The 25,949-nt window shown below is 36.5% G+C and overlaps 1 protein-coding gene and 2 long non-coding RNA genes across 7 annotated transcripts in view; 2 read left to right on the top strand and 1 right to left on the bottom strand.

Annotated features, from left to right (window-relative positions):
• The window catches only part of LOC144369365 (uncharacterized), a 155,088-nt gene that overhangs the window by 46,428 nt on the left and 82,711 nt on the right, over positions 1-25,949 (bottom strand). The window lies entirely within an intron of this gene.
• The window catches only part of LOC144369364 (uncharacterized), an 85,743-nt gene that overhangs the window by 46,397 nt on the left and 13,397 nt on the right, over positions 1-25,949 (top strand). For both annotated transcript variants that reach the window (XR_013428952.1, XR_013428951.1), the window contains exon 4: positions 19,449-19,523. This is a non-coding gene — a long non-coding RNA (uncharacterized LOC144369364). The remainder of the gene's footprint in view (positions 1-19,448; positions 19,524-25,949) is intronic.
• On the top strand, positions 16,375-17,676 carry LOC101975476 (spermine synthase). Its single transcript, XM_040271157.2, has one exon. It carries the CDS (start codon positions 16,486-16,488, stop codon positions 17,578-17,580), a length of 1,095 nt encoding a protein of 364 aa, XP_040127091.2. The 5' UTR covers positions 16,375-16,485; the 3' UTR covers positions 17,581-17,676.

Here is a 25,949-nt window from a genome sequence, read left to right on the forward strand (position 1 = left end):
CTTGTGCACAACTAAACCTGATTTTTTGAAAACCATTTGCCTAATTGGTGCAATAAAAAGTAGGAGGACCAGATTTTTTTTTCTTTCTTCTTTTATCAGTTGTACAAATGGTCTGTGGCAGTTTGTTTTTCTTGGTGGAAATAAAAATATCCTTTAATATTCACATTGATTATAATGAAAAATGATGCAAGTGAATAAAATAGAACCCCATCTGTATTTAGCATTAGAAAGAGAGGATGTTCTCAAGTAAGTTCTGAAAGAAGCCCTAAAAATGTGCTCTAGGTTGTGGCTGCGAGCAGTTTTCACAGGCCTCCCACTACTGCTAAGTCTGTAAGGACTGAACCATATGTTTCTCTCAAGTGTAAAGATATGAAGTTGGAGATTTTACTAAGGAAAATTCTGTTTACCACTATGTCTGTTGATTAGACTCCTTACTGGAAAAGTGCATTGGCTAATGCCCTGCTAGTCATACCATCAGTGAAACAGCCCTCATTTTTTTTTTTTTTTTAGAGAGAGAGAGAGAGAATTCTTGAGCCACATCCCCAGCCCTCATTTTTTTATTTATTTATTTTTATAGTACTTTGACTATGCTGGAACATCATGGTATGGAAAATTACATGACTCGTTCGTTCCTGTGTCTTCAAGAGCTGTGTAATTATTCTAGCTACAAAATGTTGTAATATACAACTGCAGATGTGCTACATACTATGAGTTCCCTTTTTTTTAACCCCTCTTGGTACTGGGAATTGAACCTAGGGGTGCTTTACCACTGAGATACATCCCCAGCCATATCTATCTATCTATCTATCTATCTATCTATCTATCTATCTATCTATCTATCTATCTATCTATCCATCTATTTTAAAGACAGGGTCCTGTTAAGTTCCTTAGGGTCTTGCTAAATTGCTAAGGCTGGCCTTGAATTTAGGATACTTCAGCTACAGCCTCTGGAGTTACTGGGATTAAGGCATGCAACACCATGTCTGGCAATGAGTTCATTTTTAAGGTTAAAAGAAAAAGAAAAGAATGATATTGCCTTCAATTTTACTAATTACATTGACAGTATTTTGGTTGCATAGTTTAATGTTTACTTATACTTTTTATTCTTTTAATTAACAGAAGTTGGATTGTAGTCCTCAAATTCATCTTGAATTGATGTTAGCTTGTTATATCTTTTAAAGTAGTCTGTTCTGAAACAATCAATGAAAATAAATTTTTTTTTTGGTAATTTCAGTGCCTTTAATTAATACATTTAAATCTTTTAAGTAAAAAAGTCACTTTGGTATAAGATAAAATAAATCCTCCCAATAAATGAGTATTTCATCTTTTTGTCCAATAGTTTTTAACAAGAGTTAAAGGTAGAGAAACTTCTCAGTCTCTTTTTCCACTCAACTTGCTTAAACACACTTGCTTTGACCCTGTGCAAGATTACAAAAAAGGTAACATTTGTCTTGGATGCCTGTCTCTTCTCTCCTGAAGGCACTCTTGTCCATGGGGGCCCATCTCAGGTATTCTATTCTAGATTTTTCTATCAGATCCTAGTACCTCATTCTAAAAGGTCATGGGTATAATAATGTCTTTTCCAGCTTAACTTTACCTGTTTGGTGTTTATTTTCCTTAAAAGCATAGAATGTGCTAGTTCATTCCCTGTGCTTGTGGTACTCACATTTGTACAAATTTTATATCTCTTAAGAGTATGAATCATCTTTTTCATTTTTTAAGTTATAATATTGTTGCAAAAAATTTGGATTTCTTTTCAGTCTGTTTCCACTGATCATACATTATGTCATGTCTGCACTACTTGATGAAACATATGTTAGTGTCTTCCATGTCACATTTAAGCATTTAAGTGACCAGTCAGTGACTCTCTTCCCCATATTGAAAATGAAGTGAGAGGCTGACACTTAAAGGTCACTTTTTTCATGGAGGTAAGGAAGTAGATCAGAATTTAATGAGGCTGTGTTTAACATTCATATGGCACTGGCTGCATCATGAACAAATCCTAGGCATCAAAATTTCTCCAAGACTCCTGTAGCTTTGGGTTAAAATATTTGCTTAGTTGCCCTCTTCAAAACTGCATGGGAGGGCTGGGGATGTAGCTCAGTAGTTGAGTGCTTGTCTAGCAAGTGTGAGACACTGGGTTCGATCCTCAGCATCACATAAATATAAATAAATAAAACAAAGCTATTTGCCCATCTACAAAAAAAAATTTTTTTCTTTTTTTTTTTTTTGAGCTGCATGGGATTGAAGGGAAGGAAAGAGGGAGGATCATGATCTGAAATCAAATTCCATGTATGGATGAGTTTGTTGGGATGAACTCAATTACTATGTAAAACTAGAAAGCTCTAGTGAAAAAAGAAGGAGGAGGAGGAGGAGGGGGAGAAGAAGAAGAGGAAATAGACTGAGGCCATTCTCCTGAAGACATTCCATAATGGGAATTTGTTTTTAAAATCCAAACATTCACTTTTCCTTCCTTCCTTCCTTCCTTCCTTCCTTCCTTCCTTCCTTCCTTCCTTCCTTCCTTCCTTCCTTTTGCTGTGCTGAGGATTGAACCCAGGGCCTTATGCAGGCAAGACTTCTTTCTACCACAGAGCCCCAGCCTTTCACTTTCTTAATTGAATATTACATAGAGAAAGAAAATGAAATGAGAGCACAGATACTTTGAATAAGGAGTTTATCTACAAGAAGTTGGTGGCGGGTAGACTCTGAAAATGTTAGTAAAAGTCAGTATGGTTAATCTAGTTCTCAAAATAGAAAGCTGTGCTACCAAATGTGTAAAGACTGTTTTGCCTAATAAAAAAATGTCTACATTGTTATCATGATCATTCTGTCTTAAGATGTTCTCTTTAAAATGTTCTTTTTTTTTTTTTGCAACACAGTCATATAAAAGCCTGGTGTTAAGCAAACCAACTTTCTCTAGATGATGTAATTTAAAACTTGTAAGGCTCAGGTTAAGGGACAGAAAATGAATTTAAAGGCATTCTAGTGGTTCTTTTGCTTCAATTAAGTTGATAGTGCATGCATCTGGAGGATGCCTAATTTTCAGCTAAGCAACAACAAAATATAGAATAAGATAAGGAGAACAGAGAAATACAATAAACATTTCCTGAAACTTAGCACTTTAGAAATAAAATTATGTGCAGGAGTATCATATTAAGAACTTTATTAAATTAGAAAAGTAGATGTATATAATACTATGGATTCTTAATTTATAAATGCCAATCTAATGTCCTTTCAAAATACTGACGAAAAATCAAAAACAAAGGCCATCGCCTATAATACCAGCAGCTTGGGAAGCTGAGACAGGAGGATGGTGAGTTCAAAGCCAGCTTCAGCAATGGTGAGGCTCTAAGCATCTCAGTGAGACCCTGTCTCTAAATAAAATACAAAATAGGGCTGGGGATGTGGCTCAGTGGCCAAGTACCCCTGAGTTCAATCTCTGGTACCCCTCTCCTCCACCCGCCCCCCAAAAAAGACACTCTACCCTTCTTTAATAATGAATAAGCACAGCTCTCCATACCAGAGATAGAAGAAAACATTAGTGTGAAATCAAGCTAAGTAGCCATTCTTGTCTACACAAGAATGAGAGGGGTTGTAGGGAGGAAGAAAGAAATAATTCATCTGGTATAAAAAGAACCTAGAGATATTTTCTCTCTGTTGTGACTACAGAACACACTTTCACTAGTTTTGACCAGGAAAAACACAATGTATTTGAGTATTTTTCTGTGGAGGAGAAAGGAACAACTCAATAAAATTGGAGACCAAATCTGATGGAGAGGGCTGGGGTTATGGTTCAGTGGTAGAACACTTGCCTAGCATGTGTGAGTCCCTGGGTTTGATCCTCAGCACCACATAAATAAATAAATAAATAAACAAACAAACAAATAAATAAATAAAGTTATAAAAAAATCTGATGGGGAGTTAGATTTTTAAGAAATATTTTTAAATGTAAAGGAGATAGTTTTATTTAACAATAAAATTATCACTTACTGAACCCTCATATGGTTAAAGTTCAGCCAAACATCTTGTGCATCATTTCATTTAATCTTTACAACTTTGAGAGGCAGTATGATAATTATTTTTTTGTGGTCTGTATTAAGAAATTGAGGTATTTAGAGGTTAAGAAACTCACCAACACATCAAGTTTCATCACACACAGGTTTGCCAATTTTAGCCTGTGTCCAAAACATAATATGGTTCCTTGTATGGTTTCAATGCTATGATTTGAATTTTCAATTTATGAGAATATAATCATCTTGAAACATCTCTGATTGCTAAAATTTGTGTTGGGTAATTAGGCCTGAATTTTGAGTCGTTTCTTCACCATTTTTCCTTATTGCAGCAAGATTTGTAAGGGTTCCCGTTAGAAGCTGCTCATTTTTTTAAAAAAAGAGATTATTTTTAGTAGTCTAGAATTTTTTTTAAAAAATCATCTTGAACAGTTGTCTTTCACATGAGGGTTACTTGTATTTGCAATATTCACTGTTAGTACTAGTGGAAGAATGAGAAATTTTTGAACTTATATTTGCTTATATCCAAATTCAGGTGAATATGAAGGATTAAATGCAGGTACATTTCATGATTTTCAAAAGGAATTCCCTGTGTCAGCTAACCTAAGACAGTTATTTAGTCCTGGGCCTACGGTCATCTTTGGGACCCCTCTAGGAGTTTTTCTTGAGTGCCCTTCTAACTGCATCAGAGACCCTTGCCTGGGACCTTCTTGCTGATGCGCAGCTTCTCAGAGCAGTTTGAATTATGTATGGCCCACACTGCCTTGGCTTTTCCTGCTTCACTTCACTAAAAATTCCTTTGTTCATTCATTCAACAATTATTGAGCACAAACTATGCCTCAAGCACTGTGGTTGATACTGGATATATAATGACCAGGAAAAAGACATGGTCACTGCCCTTCCAGAAGTACAGAGGAGAATAATTACTGATCCAAACAAACAAAAGCTACACAAACAAACAAAAAGCAACACTGCAAATGTGATAGGGTGCTGGGAATTTGGTACTGGAATTAAGCCTAGTCAGGGAAGTAAGGCTGGAAAAATTTTTCTAAGCATTTTTTTTTGTTTTTTTTTTTTCCTGACTTTATGATGGTATTGTACCAAAGAAGTTCCCAAAGGAAGGTAGACCTGAAATCAGGCAGAGACAATGAATTTAAGTGAAACAAGTTGATTTTATTAAGACAAAGTAAGGAGTACTCTAAGTGACGGGCTAGAATGTAGGTATCAGAAAGCGTTCTGGCTTCCTCTTAGCATGGCATCTTCATATGTATGAAATCTACAGTATGTGATCTAAGGGGGTATTTTTAATTATCTTTTGTGTAAGTGACTTGACATGTTAGTTGTTACCTATTAAAGGTTGTTTTCTTTTCTTCTTTTTGATGGGAAACCTCTATTAACTTCCAAACATCTGGAAGGCTTCATCCTTCTGCTTTGTGAATTTAAACAATTTTATATTTGTGCAAGGTTGAGGGTTTTATCAGGAGTGTGACACATGGATGAAATAATCAGATCCTAAAAATATAAAATCCTAAAAAATCTATTTGTTGAATAAAAGCATTATTGGTCCTATTTTTTCTTTAAGTTCAGGACAGAAAAGAGGTTATTTATGGGCTTGCAGATAAGGTCTGATACTTTATTTAATATGCTATTTGTGATCATAGTATGTGGAAGTGGAATTTAAAAATTAAATCATAACCACTTTTTTTTGTACTGTATGTTTCCTTTCTACCTGTCCTTCTGTCTTCTATCTTACCTCATTAAGACTGACAAAAATATATATATTTAAGGTATATATCATGATGTTTTGATATACTTACATATTGTGAAATAAATACCATAATCAAATCAATATAACGAACATATTCATCACCTCACCTAGGAACATCTTTATTTTTGGTGTGTATGGTGATCACTTCTCTCTTAACAAATTGCACATACAATACATTATTATTGACTTTAGTTACCACACTGTAAATTAGATCTCAAGAACTTACTCATAACTGAAAGTTTATACTTTGAAGAAGAGCTCTCCTTTCTCTCCAGTCTCCTGCCTCTGGTAAACTCTATTCATTTTATAGAATTATATTTCTTTTTTTTTTTCAGATACCACATATAAATGAGATCACGCAGTATTTTTGGTTGTTCTGTGTCTGGCTTATTTCACTTAGTATAATGCCCTCCAGGTTCAACTATGTTATCTCAAATGAAAATATTTTCTTCTTTTTTTTTAAGAATAAATAATATTCCATTATTATTTTTCTTTTTTATTACTATAATTAACACATTAACTATACAAATGGATTTTACATACATGCAAATATTATACTTTGCTCCTGTCCACCTTCTGCCCCCTTTTGCTCCTTCCTCTTCCCTGATAATCTCTGACCTTCCTTGATAACTCCTCTTCTAATTTCACATCTTCGTTGTTGTTTACACATGTTAGAAAAAAACAAGCAAAACTTTTCTATGTCTGGCTTACTTTACCTAACAAAATGTCCTCCAGTTCTATCTATTTTCTTGCATTCTTTATGACAGAATAATACTCCATTGTACACCATATTTTCTTTAACCATTTATCTGTCCATGGGCAACTAGACTGATTTCATATCTTAGCTATTGTGAATAATTCCACAATACACATGAGCATGCAGGTTTCTCTTTTGTATGCTGATTTCATTTTCTTTGGATATACAGACAGAAATAGCTAGATCATATGGTAATTCTATTTTTAGTTTTTTGAGGAACCTATGTACTGTCCTCCATAGTAACTGTACTAATTTACATTTCCACCAACAGTATATAAGAGTTCTTCTTATCCTTTCCAGCATTTATTATTTTTGGATTTTTTTGTAATAGCCATCTGACTGGGGTGAGATGGAATCTCAGTGTACTTTTGATTTATATTTGCCTGATGGCTAAAACATGTTGAACATTTTTTCATATAATTATTGGCCATTTTCACTTCTTTTGAGAAGTGTCTATTTAGTTCTTTACTCATTTTTTGATTGGGTGACTCATTCTTTTGTTGAGTTTTGTGAGTTCATCATATATTCTGGACATTAACCCTCTGTTAGCTGAATAACTGGCAGAGATTTTCTCCCATATTGTAGGTTTTCTCTTCATTTTGTTGATTATTTCTTTTGCTGCTCAGAAGCTTTTTAATTTGATGTAATTCCATTTGTCAATTCTTGCTGACTTCTTCATAAGGAAGTAACACTTAGCTGTAGTTTGAAGCATGAATCAACAGGAAACAGAAGAAGGAAGAACTTTCTAAACTAACTATCTAATTCTCTCTACATTTCCAATTTAAATCCTGAGGGAATATGATTTGTCCCAGGTTACCTTTACACACACACACACACACACACACACACACACACACACACACAGAGTCCATGGCATGTCTTAGGTAATCTGTGGACTGACTGACTGGTTGCCTTGGTGTAGGTGCCCACCTTTGATCCATGGAGGGCAGGATCCTGGGGTCCACATGGATTATCACCTCAGCAGTATTTAGCTAAGTAGCAATTTCATTTACTGGAGTCACAGCTCTAATAATGCCTCCAAGAAGTTTCCCTAGTCCCTCTGGTAAAAATGATTATGTCCTGCTCTATTCTCTTCTCATGTCTTATACCTGCTTCTACTGTTGCACTTATTCCACAGATTGTTTTGTTCTTATTGTTTACAAGTCTGTCTGCACCTCAAGTAGGCTTTATTTCTTTATGACAGAGAATATGTCTTATTTACCTGTATTTTCCTAGCATGGTGACTGCAGAGTTTAGAGTGGGCACTCAATAATGGTGCTAAATGAATGAATAGAAGGACAAACTATCACCACTGTCCTTCTCAAGAATGTATGAAGTAAAGAACAGGAGAGTTCTTATTACCACTGGGAAAAGTTAAATGTATTATTCCTTGGACATTGTGCTTATCTTTTCTCCACCATTTACTCTGTGGACATGGGTGATGCCTGGGGCATGATTCTCAATAGTAACATGATCATCATTCAGCAAAACATCCCAGGTGGGAAAGAAGAGGAGACAGCCAAGTTTTTGATTAATGTATATAAAGAGAGAGAGAGAGCCTGGCATATGTAAGCATTTAAACATAATAATATCCTATCTCTTCCTAAATTACCCCACATCTGTCCCATTCAACATTTTTGGGTACACACATTTGGCACATGCAACATATACTACAAGGACAGCCGTGCATAAGGGAAAATATTTGCCACTCATTGAATGCCCAGGCTCAATAAATATCTACACAATGTCTTAGGGCCAGCCTAAGTTCTAGCATTTGGACTGGAATTGAGTATGGAAATACTCTGGGAAACAAACAGTGGGATCTTATGGCCCCTTTCAAGGATACATCTTTGAAATAATAATACTGGAGGGAAATAGCACTAATTAAGCTAAAGGGCTCAAAAGCAATACCCTGCTCTCAAATCAAATCTGTTTCAGACTTGGTTTGTCAATTTTCTGATGTTGGCTTGATTCTGACTGTGGATGAAGATCCCATCCATTTCTGTAGGGGTTTTCTTTGTGGAAGGAGGACTACAAAGTGTCTACTTGGCCTGGTTTTCAGATCTCACATGTTGTTCTGTTTTATTTTGTTCTTTTTTCAAGTCTAAAGGGCTCCATTACCCTGGAGTATAAGTACCTATTTATTTTCTTTATTGCTCCCATTCTGCCTGAAGTTAGTTACCATAATAAATGTTTTCCAAGCTGTGCATATATTATCCATCAGCGATTAGGGAACAAAGAAAGATGCCTTGTCCTGAGAAGACCGCTGTTGTTAAACAAACCAGCAGGTGTCTTGAATCAGAACTCCTAGGCTGATTAAAACACTGTGATTCTTCTCCTGAGATTGCCGTCTGTTTATTATGCTTCAGCTTTTCTTTCTGATTAGACCAAGTATATCCTTGGGAGTTCTGTACTTAGAAGGAAAAACATGTAAGAGGAAAAATATCTATTTTGTATTTGAGGATAATGATGTTCAACCTGATTCTCCAACAGAGTAAACTTCTAGTGAAAAGCAGAATAATCCTTTTATTTCTTCCAGATTATATTCTGGCCACAGTCCTCCATGACCCACTAGAAAACCCTTTCCACTGGCTTCTTTCAGTGATTGGAAGTTTGCCTCAAGGTAGAGGAATGCACACAATGTTATTCAACAAAAATGTATTGAGCAAGGCCTCCTCTGAGCTGAGCACTGGACACGGGACTGGAAAGATCACTGGCTGCCAGTTACTTTTTGGCATCACACATTTGGAACTTATGCAGGACAGAAACAAACAGCTGTGCATAGCTGAGACCATGATTGCAGGTCACAGAGCTGGAAATAGAATAAAAGACAGTTACCTAGGTTGTGTGGAGCCTACAAAACAGCTGTGGGAGTGTTGTAGATAGGTGAAGGGAAATTGTAAGCAAAAGGAAAGAGAGACACAATATCTTGAAAACAGAAATTTTTTTTTTTATAATGAAGGAAGAGAGAGAGAGAATTTTTTTTTAATATTTATTTTTTAGTTTTCGGTGAACACAACATCTTTGTTTGTATGTGGTGCTGAGGATCTAACCCGGGCCGCACGCATGTCAGGCGAGCGCGCTACTGCTTGAGCCACATTCCCAGGCCCCTTGTAAACAGCAATTTAATGCTATATTTTATTTGAAAAATGAAAATATAGCTTCCTAACATAAGCCACAGAAAGGAAATATTGAACAAAAATGTGAGACTGGAAGTAATATGCAGAAGATGCAGGGATTCTCAGAATCAAGGGTGGAGTTGAGTGTTGCAACACTTAATGTCTATTTAAAAGAGCACATGGATTTTTAAAAGGTTGAGCAATGCTTCTCAGACTATTGCTAGAGCCTAATCAGTGAAGAGAATGTAGGACAGCTGTACTGTATTTTCAAGAGCAGTGTTTGTACAAACACCCAGGCATACAGGGACGACGAGTTGAGAAGTGAGAAGGCCATCCCAGAGAGAGGAACAGTGTATCTGGCTCTTGAAAGATGGGCAGAAATACAAGTAGAGAAGGAAGACAGGACTTCAAAGCTGAGGAAAAAAACATGTCCAAGTTGATTCTTAATGAAGACTAATGTGGTGGTTCTCCAAGTATGGTCTGAGGATCCTTGGATTTCCCTGAATTCCTTCCAGTGGGTCCATAGGATCAACATTATTTTCATAACAATATTACATTATTTTCCTTTTTCATTCTTATTGTCTCACAAGTATACAGTATAGCAATATTTTAACAGATTAAAAACAAAAAAGAATCAGTCATGGTGGTGCACACCTGTAATCCCAGGGCCATAGGAGGCTAAGGCAGGAGGATCTTGAGTTCATAGTCAGCCTCAGCAAAAGCAAGGTGCTAAGCAACTCAGTGGGACCCTATTTCTAAATGAAATACAAAAAAGAGTTGGGGATGTGGCTCAGTGGTTGAATGCCTCTGGCTTCAATCCTAGTACCCCAAACAAAAACAAACACAACAAAAATGAATAAGAAATTCTTTGTTCCATTAAACCTTACATGAAAATAAATTTTAAGTGTAAAACAATGTTACTTTTCTCAGTGTTTTATTTTGAAAAATACTGCTCATTTCATTGAGATAACAATTTACATGTCTCTGTATGTTAGAAATAACATAAAGTGTGTTATTTATTCTAAAGAATAATAGATTTTACATGAATTAATACATATTTTTAAATTATTACAATTTTAACTTCTAACACTATAAATATTGATACACATAACCAAAAACAAAAGCTCATTAGTGTCCTCAATAATTTTAAAAGTGTAAGAGATCTTGAGTCTCACTGGACTAATAATATTGATTGATCAGTGATGCAATTGATCAAAGAAAAGATTAAAAAGAAAGCCTGAGGGCTGGGGTTTGTCTCAGAGGTAGAGCGCTCGCCTAGCATGTATGAGGCACTGTTTTCAATCCTCAGCATCACGTAAACATAAAATAAAGATATTGTGTCCACCTATAACTAAAAAATAAATATTTGAAAAAAAGCATGAATCTCTAATGTCAGGAATAAAAAGGAAATATCACTATCTACTCTATGAGCTTTAAAAGGATAAAATAATATGAGCACCTTTATGTTAATTTATTTGAAATCTGAATAATTGACAAACTCCCAGAAATATAGCACTTACTAAAACAACATAAAAAGAAATAAAAATATGAATAGTTCTATAAGCTATGTAAACATTTACTCTATAATTTAAAACCTTCTCTGGCATACAGAAAACCTCCAGGCTTGAGGTCAAAGAAGAAATAACATCTAACTTACTATTTAAAGAACAGGCTAAGAGGGGAAGCTTGCCAACTTATTTAGTGAACCATATAACCTGGTACCAAAGCTCACAAGTACAATATAAGAAAGGAACACAAGCCAATCTCTTCCATGACAGATGCAAAAATCTTAGACAAAATGTTAGCAAACTTAATTCAGTCATGCATAATAGGAGAATACACCAGGAATGTAATGTTGGTATAATACTTGAAAATCAATCAATAAAATTCATGATATTAATAGGTATTAATTATATGCTCAATTCATGAATGAGGGGCCAAGATGAGAATCAATGACTTAACTGCTGTGTTTGCAAACTCTGCAAGAGAATGCTCACCTTTGGGGAGCTAGGAACTGCTTTGACAGGAGTAGTGCCTGCTCCATTCTCCTCCCAACCTCAAAATCATAACGATAATAATTCTTGATTCCCTGCCATGCTATGCATTGTGCCAGGTGCTAGGATGCTGCTTTAGACAAGACTAACAATTTTTGAGCTCCAATTCTGGAACTAAGAATGGCTAGATGTACTGTGCTCACCCACAAAGGTTCTGCCTAAATATCTAATAGGAAACCAGGTCCTGGTGTAGCTGACAGATTTATGATTGTTCACACTGCTCCTTCCTGGTGAGTTTTCTGCTAGGGAAAGCACAGACTTGGTGGCAACTTTCCTACAACAGAAGACTTAATGTTGTGAGGGGTTTCCTGTGCAGATATATAAAACACATGCAGCCCGGAATTGAGGCAAAAGTGTTAACCAGACAGTTTGCCAGCCCTGCTGGCACCAAAATCTTAGCTTTGGTTTCTGATAACTTCAGAATTATTCTAGAATAATTCTAGAGTTTGGAGAAGGGATTAAATCCACATCTTTGGGACAACATTGCATGGATGCCTTAGACAAGTGGTCTGGCTATATTAATGGCCCAATGCTTTTAGCTAGAAGGAAAACCAGACATCTGCCTAATCCATTTACCAAACCCCTCAAGGCCCCATTTCTTTTTAAATTCCACGGCCTTCCAACTAGAAGGGACTCTGCTTTGCCAGTGGCTAGAGGTGGTGTCTGGTAGGGCGCTGAGCCCGGCACCTAGGATAAGAAGCCATATATTTTCCCCAAGCCATTTTACTTGAGCCCACTCACCTCAAGTTCAAGCTCCTCCAACTTCAAAATATTTGCACAAACTGTGCCTATTGTCCCTGCCCACTTGCCTTCCCAACACCTCATCCCACAGTTCTCAGCTGAAATGTCATCTCCTCAGGAAAGTCTTCCCTTGTCCTTCCAGGCAGGCTGGATTTCCCCATTAAACACTGCCATTGCCTACTGAACTAATCCTTATAGCTTTATTATAATTATTATTTATGGGGCTGGGGTTGTGGCTTGGTGCTAGAGCACTTGCCTAGTACACATGAGGCACGGATTTGATCCTCAGCACCACATAAAAATAAATAAAATAAAGGTATTGTATTCATCTATAACTATAAAAAATTTATATATATATATATATATATAAATTATTATTTAGGTAGTCCTTTTTATTTTATTATTTTTTAAAATTTTTATTATTGGTATTGGGGTTTGAATCCAGAGACCCTTTACTGCTGAGCCACATCCCCAGACCTTTATATTTTTTAATTTTCTAAAATTTTGAGACAGGATCTCACTAAGTTGCTTAGGGTCTCATTAAGTTGCTGAGGCTGGCATTGAACTTGTGATCCTCTTGCCTCAGTCACCCGAGTTGATGAGATTATAGACATGGGCCACCCTGGCTATCTTTAGTCCTGTTATAAATGTCTACATTTAGACTGTAAAATTTGGGGGAGAAGGGGCGAGGACTATATCTGTCTTGGTGACCATTATATTCTCTGTGTGTAACAAAAGCCTGGCACTTGGCACTTTCCACAATATTTGTTGAATGGCCTCCTCCTTAACTCAGTCGTTTTCCAAATTTCAAATTTTACTCACCCCACCCATTTTAGACATGAGCCCCAAAAGAATATAGTCAGAAGTAGAATCTGAATGGCAAATAGAACACTGATCCCAGGAGCCAGTCTATGATCCCCTCTGGGGATTCCTCAGCTTTTGTTTCTGGCCAAAATGTTTCTCCATGCTCTTACCTACTGAAGATGGATTTTCACCTCAGAGGCATTTGAGCCCATTCCCTCAGCACACACACTGAAGGAATGGGCTCTCATCAAGGGAGTCAAAATTGTAAAGAGGTAATTCCTGAAGACTGCTGCTGTGTAGTGTTTGTGTTTGTGAGGTTTTTTTTTTTTTCTTTCACTTTCTAATACATTTATATATTTGTGTTTTTCATTTTGATCACTTACTACATCTCATGATGGCCTGTTTTTGGTAACTCAAAATCACGTAAGTCTGAAAACCTTAAATATGCTTCAAAACTCAGTTGATATTTTGATCTTCTAGGGTCAGCCCAGACAGCTTTCTTAGAGGCATAGAGTTATAACTGTTGCCCTTCTAGAGGGTAGATCCTGCCCGTGTGTTCAGAATCAGAGGTCAGGAGGGAGTCACTCTCAGGTTTGTAGACTGGCTCCTGGCTGGTCCTACAAATCCTATTGTTAAAGCCACTATTTCATATTTTGTAGTGAAAAATTCTTTTTATGTTATTTCTCTATTACAGAGCCGATAAACTAGGTACTTAGAATCAAAGATTAAATAATTCTCAGGATGAATGCTTAATGGTCTGAAGTTTCCTTTTGGTGTAATGAAGACATTTTGAAACTAGATAAAGAAGATGATTGTGGGCTGGGGTTGTGGCTCAGCGGTAGATCCTTGCCTAGCACTTATGAGGCCCTGAGTTCGATCCTTAGCACCACATAAAAAATAAACAAATAAAATAAAGACATTTAAATTTTTTTTTAAAAAGAAGATGATTGTACAACATTGTGAATGCACTCAATGCCACTGAATTGTGGGATTTAAGTGGTTAATTTTAGGTAATGTGAATTTTATCTTAATAAAAAGTAATAATTTGGGGCTGGGGTTGTGGCTCAGTGAAAGAGCACGTGCCTTGCACGTGTGAGGCAGTGAGTTCGATCCTTAGCACCGAATAAAAATAAATAAAGGTATTGTGTCCATCTACAACTAAAAAATATATTTTAAAAAGTAACAATTCTCAGGCAATTACAGAATTTCTCTCACAAGAAAAGTCCAGGAATTTTAGTGGGTTATCATTGAGGTCACAGAATTCCCTAAATAGCGGGCCATCTGTGACTCATCCTCCCAGCTACCATTTGAAGCCAGCTGGATTTAATCTATTACCTAAAGATTCTATTTTAAAGAACAACTTCTTGGGCTGGGGATGTGGCTCAAGCGGTAGCGCGCTCGCCTGGCATGCGTGCGGCCCGGGTTCGATCCTCAGCACCACATACCAACAAAGATGTTGTGTCCGCCGAGAACTAAAAAATAAATATTAAAATTCTCTCTCACTCTCTCTCCTCTCTCACTCTCTCTTTAAAAAAAAAATAAATAAAGAACAACTTCTAGCAGCAAATTATTGGCACAGAAAAATAGCCATGAAGGAAGAAAAAGAAAAAATCTCCTGACTAATCTCTGAATATATCCCTTTTAGAGATATTTTTCTACATAATTTCATTAATCATAATACTTCTTTGGTATTAAATTTCAGAATTATGAGATAAGTCTTCCTTTCATGAGGTTTTAATCATTCTAAATTAACATGTACATTTTGGATGAATTTCATGAGCTATATTATTATCACTGCAAATGAATTCATTTATTCAGTCAATAAATGTTTCTTGAGTATCTTCCATAAATACAAGGATGAATAGGACATAACCTCACTCAAATATTTATACTCTAATAATCACATTAAATATGTAAATGATCATATTTCAAATATAGAAGGAGCTGTGTTAGAAGATGAAAGTGATCTTTAAGATATAAAGACCTTGTTTGTCATGGTTATTCCTGTAGCCCAACATATACCACAGGTTGGGCACACTGGAGAAACTAATCAAATATTTTTTGATAAGGGATAAAACTTGCTACAATTATTTCCTGACTTTGTTGTTTTATCTGGTTTTTATATGGTCCTGCATTGACTCAAACCAGAAATGTGTAATTTAATGACTGTGATATTTCTTACCTTCCTCTGCATGCAATTTCCATGTCATATCTTCATATTGTCTGATTTTTAATTTAGCCTTCTCACATAAGTGGGCAGGGAGTCCCAGGAAAAAAAAAAAACATGGAAAAAGGCATTACCATACTTTGCTCCTTTCTGTCACCCTCCTTTCTGTCCTCCATTGATTCAGACTCCCACATCTGCCTCTATGTTCTACCTGGGCATTTGGATTTAGTAGTCTGGTTTGGGCTGTTTGTCCTAGTTTGGTTCGTGATACCCTTCACTCAAGGCAATCTCCAGCATCTCAGTCCTGCCCTGAATGAACCTTGACTAGAAAAAGATGGCAATCTTACAGTGGTCCTCAAGAGCCAGGCTGTTTTACGAATATCCCTATTTGTTTGATGCGTGTATTTTAAAAGAAATATTGGTATCATTACCCAGAGTTTAGCAATAAGGCCCCAGCCCAAACCAAGATATATTAGTACTACATGCTATAAGACAGCCACTGATTAAGGAGACAATGTACCTTTTTCAAATTTTTCCTAAAACAAGCTAAACCAACTGATTTTTCCCCAGTTATTACTTTGTCCACCCAATCCCACCCTTGGGCTGCTTAGGAAGTTCATAGCAGGAAGAATATCAGGATTACAGTTCCAATTTGCTATGCCAAACAGAGGCAGATACAGGTTGCATGGGCCTGAAGCTCCTAGGATTAAAGTGGTACTACTCTGAAAAAAATTACAGATGCAAGTGAGGGGTCCTGAAGCTTATTTCTTATTAGTTTTATGGCAACTATACCTCTGCCCTCATAGCATGCCTTCCACCCATTCCTAGGTCCACCCTTAGAATCTGGAAGCTTCTTAAAAATTACAGACTCTCTCTTACTTACCACAAAATCTGCAAATCATAAGCTAAGCAATCATATGTTTTTTGACATTGGAAAGGATGAACTTGACTCCTGGCCTCCCCCGGCGCAGCTCACTCCCCGCCGCCCGCAGCCTGACACGCCGCGCGGCCCCCCAGTCTTCTGTGGCCGCCTCCCCCAGGCATGGCACAGGGCCTCTTCTCACTATGGCAGCAGCAAGGCACAGCACCCTGGACTTCATGCTCGGCGCCAAAGCTGATGGTGAGACCATTTTAAAAGGCCTCCAGTCCATTTTCCAGGAGCAGGGGATGGCAGAATCGGTGCACACCTGGCAGGATCATGGCTATTTAGCAACCTACACAAACAAAAATGGCAGCTTTGCCAATTTGAGAATTTATCCACATGGATTGGTGTTGCTGGACCTTCAGAATTACGACAGTGATGCACAGGGCAAAGAAGAAATTAACAGTCTTTTGAACAAAGTAGAAGAAAGAATGAAAGAATTGAGTCAGGACAGTACTAGGCGAGTGAAGCGATTACCTCCCATAGTTCAAGGAGGGGCCATTGACAGATATTGGCCTACTGCTGATGGACGCCTGGTTGAGTACGACATAGATGAAGTAGTATATGATGAAGATTCTCCTTATCAGAACATTAAAATTCTACACTCGAAGCAGTTTGGAAATATTCTTATCCTCAGTGGGGATGTTAATCTGGCAGAGAGTGATCTGGCATATACCCAGGCTATCATGGGCAGTGGCAAAGAAGATAACACTGGCAAAGATGTGCTGATTCTAGGAGGCGGAGATGGGGGTATATTATGTGAAATAGTCAAACTGAAACCAAAGATGGTCACTATGGTAGAGATTGACCAAATGGTGATTGATGGATATAAGAAATATATGCGAAAAACATGTGGTGACGTCTTAGACAATCCTAAAGGAGACTGCTATCAGGTTCTAATAGAAGACTGTATTCCAGTACTGAAGACCAAAGAAGGGAGAGAGTTTGATTATGTGATTAATGATTTGACAGCTGTTCCAATCTCCACATCTCCAGAAGAAGATTCCACATGGGAGTTTCTCAGATTGATTCTTGACCTCTCAATGAAAGTATTGAAACAGGATGGGAAATATTTTACACAGGGGAACTGTGTTAATTTGACTGAAGCCTTGTCACTCTATGAAGAACAGCTCGGGCGCCTCTATTGTCCGGTGGAATTCTCAAAGGAGATCGTCTGTGTCCCTTCATACTTGGAATTGTGGGTATTTTACACTGTTTGGAAGAAAGCTAAACCTTGAAGATGAATATCCCCTAATCATGTGTGCTGCAAACAGCTTTCCTGACCTCTGAATGCTGTACATGACATTAAAAAGAGTCGGGCAATTGATTGTGAACCCCTTAAAGTTTCTCTTCTTTTAATTATTATTTTTAATTTAAAAAAGCAAATGGAAAATGTATATTTTGATGAGCTAGGGTGTTATTTTTGGAAAGTCAGCTGAAGGGCAATTAGATAGTACAGCAAAGACTGCGAAGTGCACTGACCCTAGAATGTGATTTTTGTTACTTTTTAGTTCTGTGTGGGTTTTTTTGTTTTTTTTTTTTTCTTTTTGTTTTAGTTTTGGTAGACCTAAATTTGGTGTTTGGAGGAATGAACATCATTTTTTTGTTCTGAAGGGAAGTTCTTGGTTTGATTTCTTTCCTCCAAAATGGATTTAAATATCAAAATTTGGTGCTTATAAGAAAGTTAAAAAATGAATAGCAATGCTTCAATTAAAATAACAAAGGAGACATTTAAAAAAAAAAAAGAAAGAAAGAATGAACTTGTTCTGCATCCCTCAAAATTTTAGTATTTTTCTCTCTCCTTTGTCTTCTACTGTTTTTCTGCCACCAACGAGTCACTTATGGCCTCCCTGGGAGGCCTCTTTTCTGATTCAACCCTAGACTTTTTTCTTCCTGAAAACTCTTGCCAGTTAAATGATGCTGGATTGCCAAGTTCTGCTTCAAGTCACGTTCTACATGGAAAAAATGCTTCCTCTTCCTTTGACTATCGAAGTCTCTCCTTTATTGATTTTATCCCTACTTGAGAAGCAATGCAACAACTCTATACAAATTGAAAACATAAATAAGTGTAATAATGCGTTAAGAAAAAGATGGGTATTTTTAAAAATAAACAAAAGCATAATACAATGAAATATTTTATGTGCATACACACATATATATACACAGTCCTCTACTTTGACAGATCTCACCTTTCATTCAATGCTGTATTCTATAATGAAATGACCAAGTACACATAATTGGAGATTAGATTATTGATCTAATCAATTTATCAATCTTATCTCAGGTTGGTTGATCTTAATTGTAAGGCTTCTTTAAGAAGGAAGTGATCTCAGCCACCAGGGTTGCACACAATTGTAATCCCATTGAGTTGGAGGCTGAGGCAGGAGGATGGCAAGCTTGAGGTTAGCCTGGGGAACTTAGTGTGACCTTGCTTCAAAATAAAAAAAGAATACAAAAAAAGGCTGTGAAAATAGCCCCTGATAGAGCACCCACACTGGAAATGGTTTCAATTAATTAATTAGATTTGGGCTTGTATAAATAAGGACAGGTTGCCTTTTACCCCTACTAAGAAACAACTCCCTGCCTCAGAGGCTTAATTACAGCAAATGTTTATTTCTTGCTCATTCTGCATGCAAAACCCAGGTCAGTAAGAGAGTCTGTTCATTTGAGCAACTCAAGGACCCAGGATCAAAGCGCTCTATCATGTATTTCTGTGATCACTACAGCAGGAAAGAATAGAAATATTTGTATAATGTATTGGCTCTTTTTTTAAAAAAAATTATTTTTTAGTTGTAGTTGGACACAATACCTTATTTTTATGTGGTGCTGAGGATGGAACCCAGGGCCTCATACACGCTAGGCGAATGCTGTATCACTGAGCCATAACCCCAGTCCTGTATTGGCTGTTAAAGAATTTTTTCTAGAAGAGACATCTATCATTTATACTCACATTTCATTGGCTAAAGCAAGTTACTTGTTGATGTCTAACTTCAAGGCAGGGAAATGAAATCCTATCAGATCCCTGGAAGAAGAACTGGGGAATTTAGAACACCCTTAATGGGTACTCCCTTTTTGATCCACATGTATTTGATTTACTCTATTTCAGAGATGTGAAACACAAGCAAGAAAGCCCCCAAATCCTGTGCAAGATGGCATCAAGTTCAAAATCTGTGACCTCTGGGTAAGTATGGTAGTTTCCAATCATGCTGCCACTTTTCTTTTCTTTTTTTTTTTTTAATATTTATGTTTTAGTTGTAGTTAGACACAATATCTTTGTTTTATTTATTTATTTTTATGTGATGCTGAGGATGGAACCCAGGGCCTCGAGCATGCGCTAGGCAAGTGCTCTACCGCTGAGCCACAACCCTAGCTCCTCATGCTGCCACTTTTCTAGATACTACCTGCACCTGTGAAATTAAAAAAATAAGTAAATATAAATTACCTGCCTCCTCTCACCCAGAGGTACAGACACAGGACAATTGTAATAAATGCTTTTCTTGGGGGAAATGGGAAATTCACAGCAAATTTGGGTTTGTAGGAATTCTGAAATCCTGCTGCAGAGAACTTTTGGGGTTCCTCTACCTGTAGTTGAGGATTGTTACCTGATTAAACTCTTGTCTCTGAAAAGCTCTTTTTGCTCACTGTTCTCTGTGGCCCCTTGGTCTACCTTCTGAAAGATTCTTTTTCATTTTTTTTCTTTGGCCAAATTAAATATATGCCATCTTTCAGAACTGAGCAGTTTTCATGTATGTATACATATCCACAGATATAGATAACCAGTTTGGACTAACCTTTTTCTCTGTGTGCCAAACAAAGTACAGAATAGTCCACATTGTACTACCTCCAACTCCCAGGGCACAAGTATAACCAATAATGTCACATGCACATCCTGTTGCAAATAATTGCATATGCCCCCTGCAAGAAAGAGCCTTTGGGGGACAGCATAGGGTAGTGTTAAGTGCACTAGAGAATATTTTTGGATATATTATCTTAGGCAAGTTACCTAATGTCTCTGAGTTTTTCCATCTGTGAAATTCTATTGTTAAAACTAAGAGGATTAAGCCACAAACAAATGAAACCTTTATGTAGTATATAAATGTTTGCTAAGTGCATTCACATTTTTATCCCTTCTTAAGCCCACACAAAAATTTAAAGAGGAGGTTATTAGAATTCCTGTTTTATATGAAGAAACTAGAACTTAAAGAGACTAAATACCTTGCCCAAGATTTCCCAACTAATACACACAGAATCAAAAATGTATGTCCTGTGTACTTTCTACTTCCACTACAGCTGCTTCTTGTTTAGGGGTCAAAATTATTAAATTTTATAGATTTATCTTTTTTTCATAAACCAAGATGTGACAGGAATTTTGCTGTCTGCTTTACACTTTTCTATGTTATAAAGTACTGATAGACCGTGAAAGAGGGATATACTCTCCTTAAATTGTTATTGTAGCAAGACAGCATGCAATAATTCAGAGAACACACAAATTTTACACAGTCCCACTTCTGTTGTTTCAACCAAGCATAATCCAAGTAAACAAACTTACTATAAAAATGGTAGATATATGCTATCCTCAGTGGAAATTTGGGCAAAACTAGTTCTGAGTTGTTACATGTTTAGGACAAAACAATATATTGAATTTCAGCCCACTGCTGCAGAATATGATTCAAAGCTAAAACAGAACAATGTTTGGGACAAATTAGGAAGAAAAATATCCTCCACTTGAGGTTCATGTTACAACTAACAAATGGTCGCTTCCTCATTAAGCAGAACTAATTGAAAACACCTTTTAATTGAATATTTTATCTTCTATCTGAGGTTTTGCTGTTTTTATAGGAAATGCAAGAAGAATTATCTGGTCTCTGACTTAATCATGTGTAGGAAGCCTTTCCCTGATGTAGATTCTTTGAGAAGGGATAGGATATTTTGTTCCTTAATTTCTAGTTTGCTAGGTAGTGAATATGCAAATTATATTTTCCCTGTTGTGTGTGTTTTGAATTTAAATAACAGACATTAGTATTTTTTTAATCAATTAACTACTTGAAATGTTAGAAATCTTTGTTGAATCTACAACTAGGATTCTAGGTTTCTTTTTCAACAACTATTAGAATTTCTGAGTTTTTGCCTGTGAGATATTATAGACAAGAACAATTTCATGAAATCAGAAAAAAATTAAACATTATGAAGGCTTGCCAGCCACAGAGGCACGTGGCTATCATCCCAGTTATGCAGGAGGCTGAAGCAGGAAGATTACAAGTTAGAGGTCAAACTGAGCAATTTAGTGAGACTCTGTCTCAAAACAAAGAATAAAAAGGGGAGCTGAGGATATACCTCTACCAACTGAGGTATATCTACAGGGCCTTGCATGCATAAGGCCCTGGGTTCAATCCCCAGTGCCCCCCGCACACACACACAAATAAATAAATAAAAGGAGGGTCTAGAGTGTAGCTCAGTGACAGAGCACTCACCTAGCATATGTGTCCATCTACAAAAAAAAAAAAATTAAGTTTACATTTAAAATTTTTAAAAATCAATGAAAAGAACTGGGGATTAGCTCAGTGGTAGAGTACCCTTGCATTCAATTCCTAGTACAATAAAAAAAATTAGATTTGAATACACATAACTGTAAATGTGCTAAGATCAACTTTTATTTATCAAATACTTATTTATCAGAATATATTTATTCTCACCTCAAAAACACCTGAGACATCAAAGTTCTAAACATTCAGTGTAAGAATGACTTGGAAATAAATCTACTTTTTTCCATCCCTGAGGTCTAAAAAGACAATAGATAGCCTTGACTCTTAGCATAGAATAGAAGAGGTTAAAAAAAATTGCTCAGAATTTGGATAGTCCAGCTATGATGACTCTCACCTGGAATCCCAGCAACTGAGGAGGCAGAGGCAGGAGAATGGCAAGTTCAAGACCAACCTGGGCAACATAGTGAGGGCTTGGGATATAGTTCAGTGGTAGAGGGCCCTTGGATTTAATCCCCAGTACCAAAACAAACAAAAAAGATAGATAAATGTGGAATTACAAGATGAGCCTCACACAGGTTCAAAACAAATTCTCAGAAACTATTATTACCAAAAACTTTAAAAATCTAGAGTATTCCTTACTTATAGCACTCACATATGGCCACTCTAAAACAAATATACATTTAATCTAGAGCATCCTACTGTCATCTCAGACTTTACAGAGTTCCAAGAAATGAATTGCTCACAAGAAAAAAGAATAACAAGACACACAAGTAAAAAAAGGCACCATGTGTGATAAATAGCAGAAGCCAGAGTTACCAGGAATAGGTCTACACATATTTCAAACACAACCATAAATTTAAATGTTTACTATTTTAAAAAATAAAGGATAAGATTCAAAGTGTTTGCCAGACATAAAATATCACCAAAACATATCTAGCAATGGGTAGAAAGCATAACATATTATGACCAAATGAAGTTTATCCTACTCATTCGACATTGACTTCACACTAGATTAGTTAATTCAATTTGCCACATTACAAGACTAAAGGAGAAAAATATATATGATAATCTCAGATGCAGAAAAAGCATTTGATGGAATTTAACATCCATTCAGAATAAAATCTTATAGCTAACTAGGAATGAGAAGAATGTCTTTTGTCTAATTTAAAAATAAAAAATTCTTCCCTGTGCATTGGCACATGCTTGTAATTCCAGCTACTTATGAGAATTAAGCAGGAGTTCAAGGCCAGTCTGAAGAACACAGTGAGACCCCATCTCCAACAAATGGCACAACTGAACAAATGAAAAAACAACATTATGAAATATGATTGAAATTTAAATGGATGTACAAAGAACTAAAAATATTCAAGACACTCTGTGAAGGACTAGAGAGCATGGGGGACTTGCCCAATAAGGTTTTTGAATTTGTTCTAATTAGTTATACGTGACAGCAGAATACATTTCATTTCATTGTACACAAATGTAACATAACTTTTCATTTATCTGGTTGTACATGATGTGGAGTCTTAGCATTTGTACAATCATACAGGTACCTAGGGTTGCCCTATAAGATACTAAGACATTAAAAAGCTGTGCCATTTAGGATGTATAGTATTGATGCTTGATAGACAAAAAGATCAATAGAACAGAAAAAAAATCCCCCAACATAATATAAATAATACTAACATAATATAAACGTGACAGGACTGTTTTTTGGTTGATGGATTTTTCAAAAAGTGGGGCTGAATAAAGATTTCCATATGGGAAAAAAGTACATTGGATGTCTATCCTGACACTACATATAAAATAAAATTTTGGGAGAATTCAAGATAAAAGTCAGTGGGGTGGAGATGTAGCTCAGTGGTAGAGTGCTTGCTTAGCACATGTGAGTCACTGGGTTCAATCCTGAGCACCATATAAAAATAAAGTAAAGGCATATTTTTTAGTTGCATTGGATCGATATAGAACTAAAAATATATTTATTTAAAAAGAGATAAAAGTCAGAGGCAAAACTAAAGCCTTAAAAGATAATATAGACCTTCAACAGATGAAAGGATAAATAAAATGTGGTATGTATACACAATGGACTATTACTTGGCCATAAAGAAGAATGAAATTATGGCATTTTCTAGTAAATGGATGGAACTGGAGACTCTCATGCTAAGTAAAATAAGCCAATCCCAAAAACTCAAAGGCCAAATGTTCTCTCTGATATGTAGATGCTAACTCACAATAAAGTGAGAGGAGGCCAGGAAGGGGAGAAAGAAGTTCATTGGATTAGAGAAAGGGGAATAAATGGAAGTGGGGGATATAAATGAGAAAGACAGTAGAATGAATGAGACATAACTTTCCTATGTTCATATATGATTACAAGGCCAGTGTAACTCCACACCATGTACAAACACAAGAATGGGAAGTTATACTCCATGTATGTATAATATGTCAAAATACATTCTACTGTAGTATAAAACTTAAAAGAATAAATAAAAAAATTTTAAAGATAATATAGAAAAATATTTTCATGGCAATAAAATACTGAAAGACTTCTTAAAACACAAAAAAACAAACAGAAGAAAACATTGAAAATTTAAGATGCATTAAAATTATGATTTTCTAATCATCAAAATTACCATAAAAAAGTGTAAAAAAAAGTAAAAAAGTGTCTATCAAGTAAAGAAGATATTTGTAGCACATTTTAGAAGGTCTAATATATAGAATACGTAAGAACTGCCACAGATCAGTGAAAAATTACAAAATGCTCAGTAGAGAAATGGACAAGAGACTTCACAAAAGAAGGAACTTGCTGGGCAACAGGGTGCACGTACACCTGTAATCTCAGGGGCTCGGGAGGCCGAGACAGAAGGATGGCTTCAAAGCCAATCTCAGCAACACTGAGACACTAAGCAACTAGGTAAGCCCCTGTCTCTAAATAAAATAACAAAATAGAGCTGGGGATGTGGCTCAGTGGTTGAGTACCCTTGAGCTCAATCCCTGGTAATCCACTTACCCACCCACCCAAAAAAGAAGAAACTCAAATAGCTCATAAATATATGAAAATATGCTCAACCTCATTTTTTATCAAGGGAATACTAGTATAATGAGATACCATTTCATACCCAGCAGATTGACAAAAATTTTAAAGTAGAGAATACCATGTGTTAATGAGCAAACCATTTGTATTGATGGGAACTCAGCTGTGCTGGTGGGAGTATAAACAGGCACAAAAACTTTGAAAACTACTCTGGCACTAACTCATAAAGATGAATAGAGGCATACTTTACAACCCACACATTCCACTCCTGAACATATTCCCCAGTTATCTTCTCATATTCATCAGGAGGCATACAAGAGAACATCCATAGGAGCAACATTATTAATTGCCCCTGTATTGGTCAAGATTCTCCAGAGAAACAACAATTGTGTGTGTGTGTGTGTGTGTGTGTGTGTGTGTGTGTGTGTGTGTGTGTGTGTTGAAAGGGATAAGGGATATATTTTAAGGAATTGGCTCGGGCAACTGTGAAGCCTTGGTGAGTCCTATATCGAATGGGCGAGATCAGAAGACTGGAGACTGAAAAAACGTGTTGCAGTTCAAGTCTAAAGGCAGTCTCCTTGTGAACCAGGAAGAACTAATATTGCAGATGAAGTCTGAAGGCATTCTGTTGGCAGAATTAGTATTCTTTCTTGCTCAGGGGAAGTCAGCTTTTTGTTTTATTAGGCCTTCAACTTGTTTGGATGAGGCTCTCATATACTATGGAGGGCAATCTGCTTTACTCAAAGTTCACCAATTTAAATGCAAATCTCAAACAACAACAACCTCATAGAAGCATCCAGAATAATGTTTGCCCAATTATCTGAGCACCATGGTCCAGCCAAATTGACATCTAAAATTAAATATCACAGCCTCCAACTAGAAACAAATTGGATGGCTCTAAATGTCCATCTGTGTTAGACTGGATGAATAAATTGTGGCTTACACATAGAATGGAAATACTAAATTACTATTGTGATAAGCAGAATTCCAAGTTGGCCACCATGATCTCCGCCCTCATTGTTACACTGTATAATCCCTTCTCCTTGATGCAGGCAGAATCTGTAACTTCTTTCTCACTGGTGGAATATGGCTA

The sequence above is a fragment of the Ictidomys tridecemlineatus genome, chromosome 12 (assembly GCF_052094955.1).
Source record: "Ictidomys tridecemlineatus isolate mIctTri1 chromosome 12, mIctTri1.hap1, whole genome shotgun sequence".
Lineage (NCBI taxonomy): Eukaryota > Metazoa > Chordata > Mammalia > Rodentia > Sciuridae > Ictidomys > Ictidomys tridecemlineatus.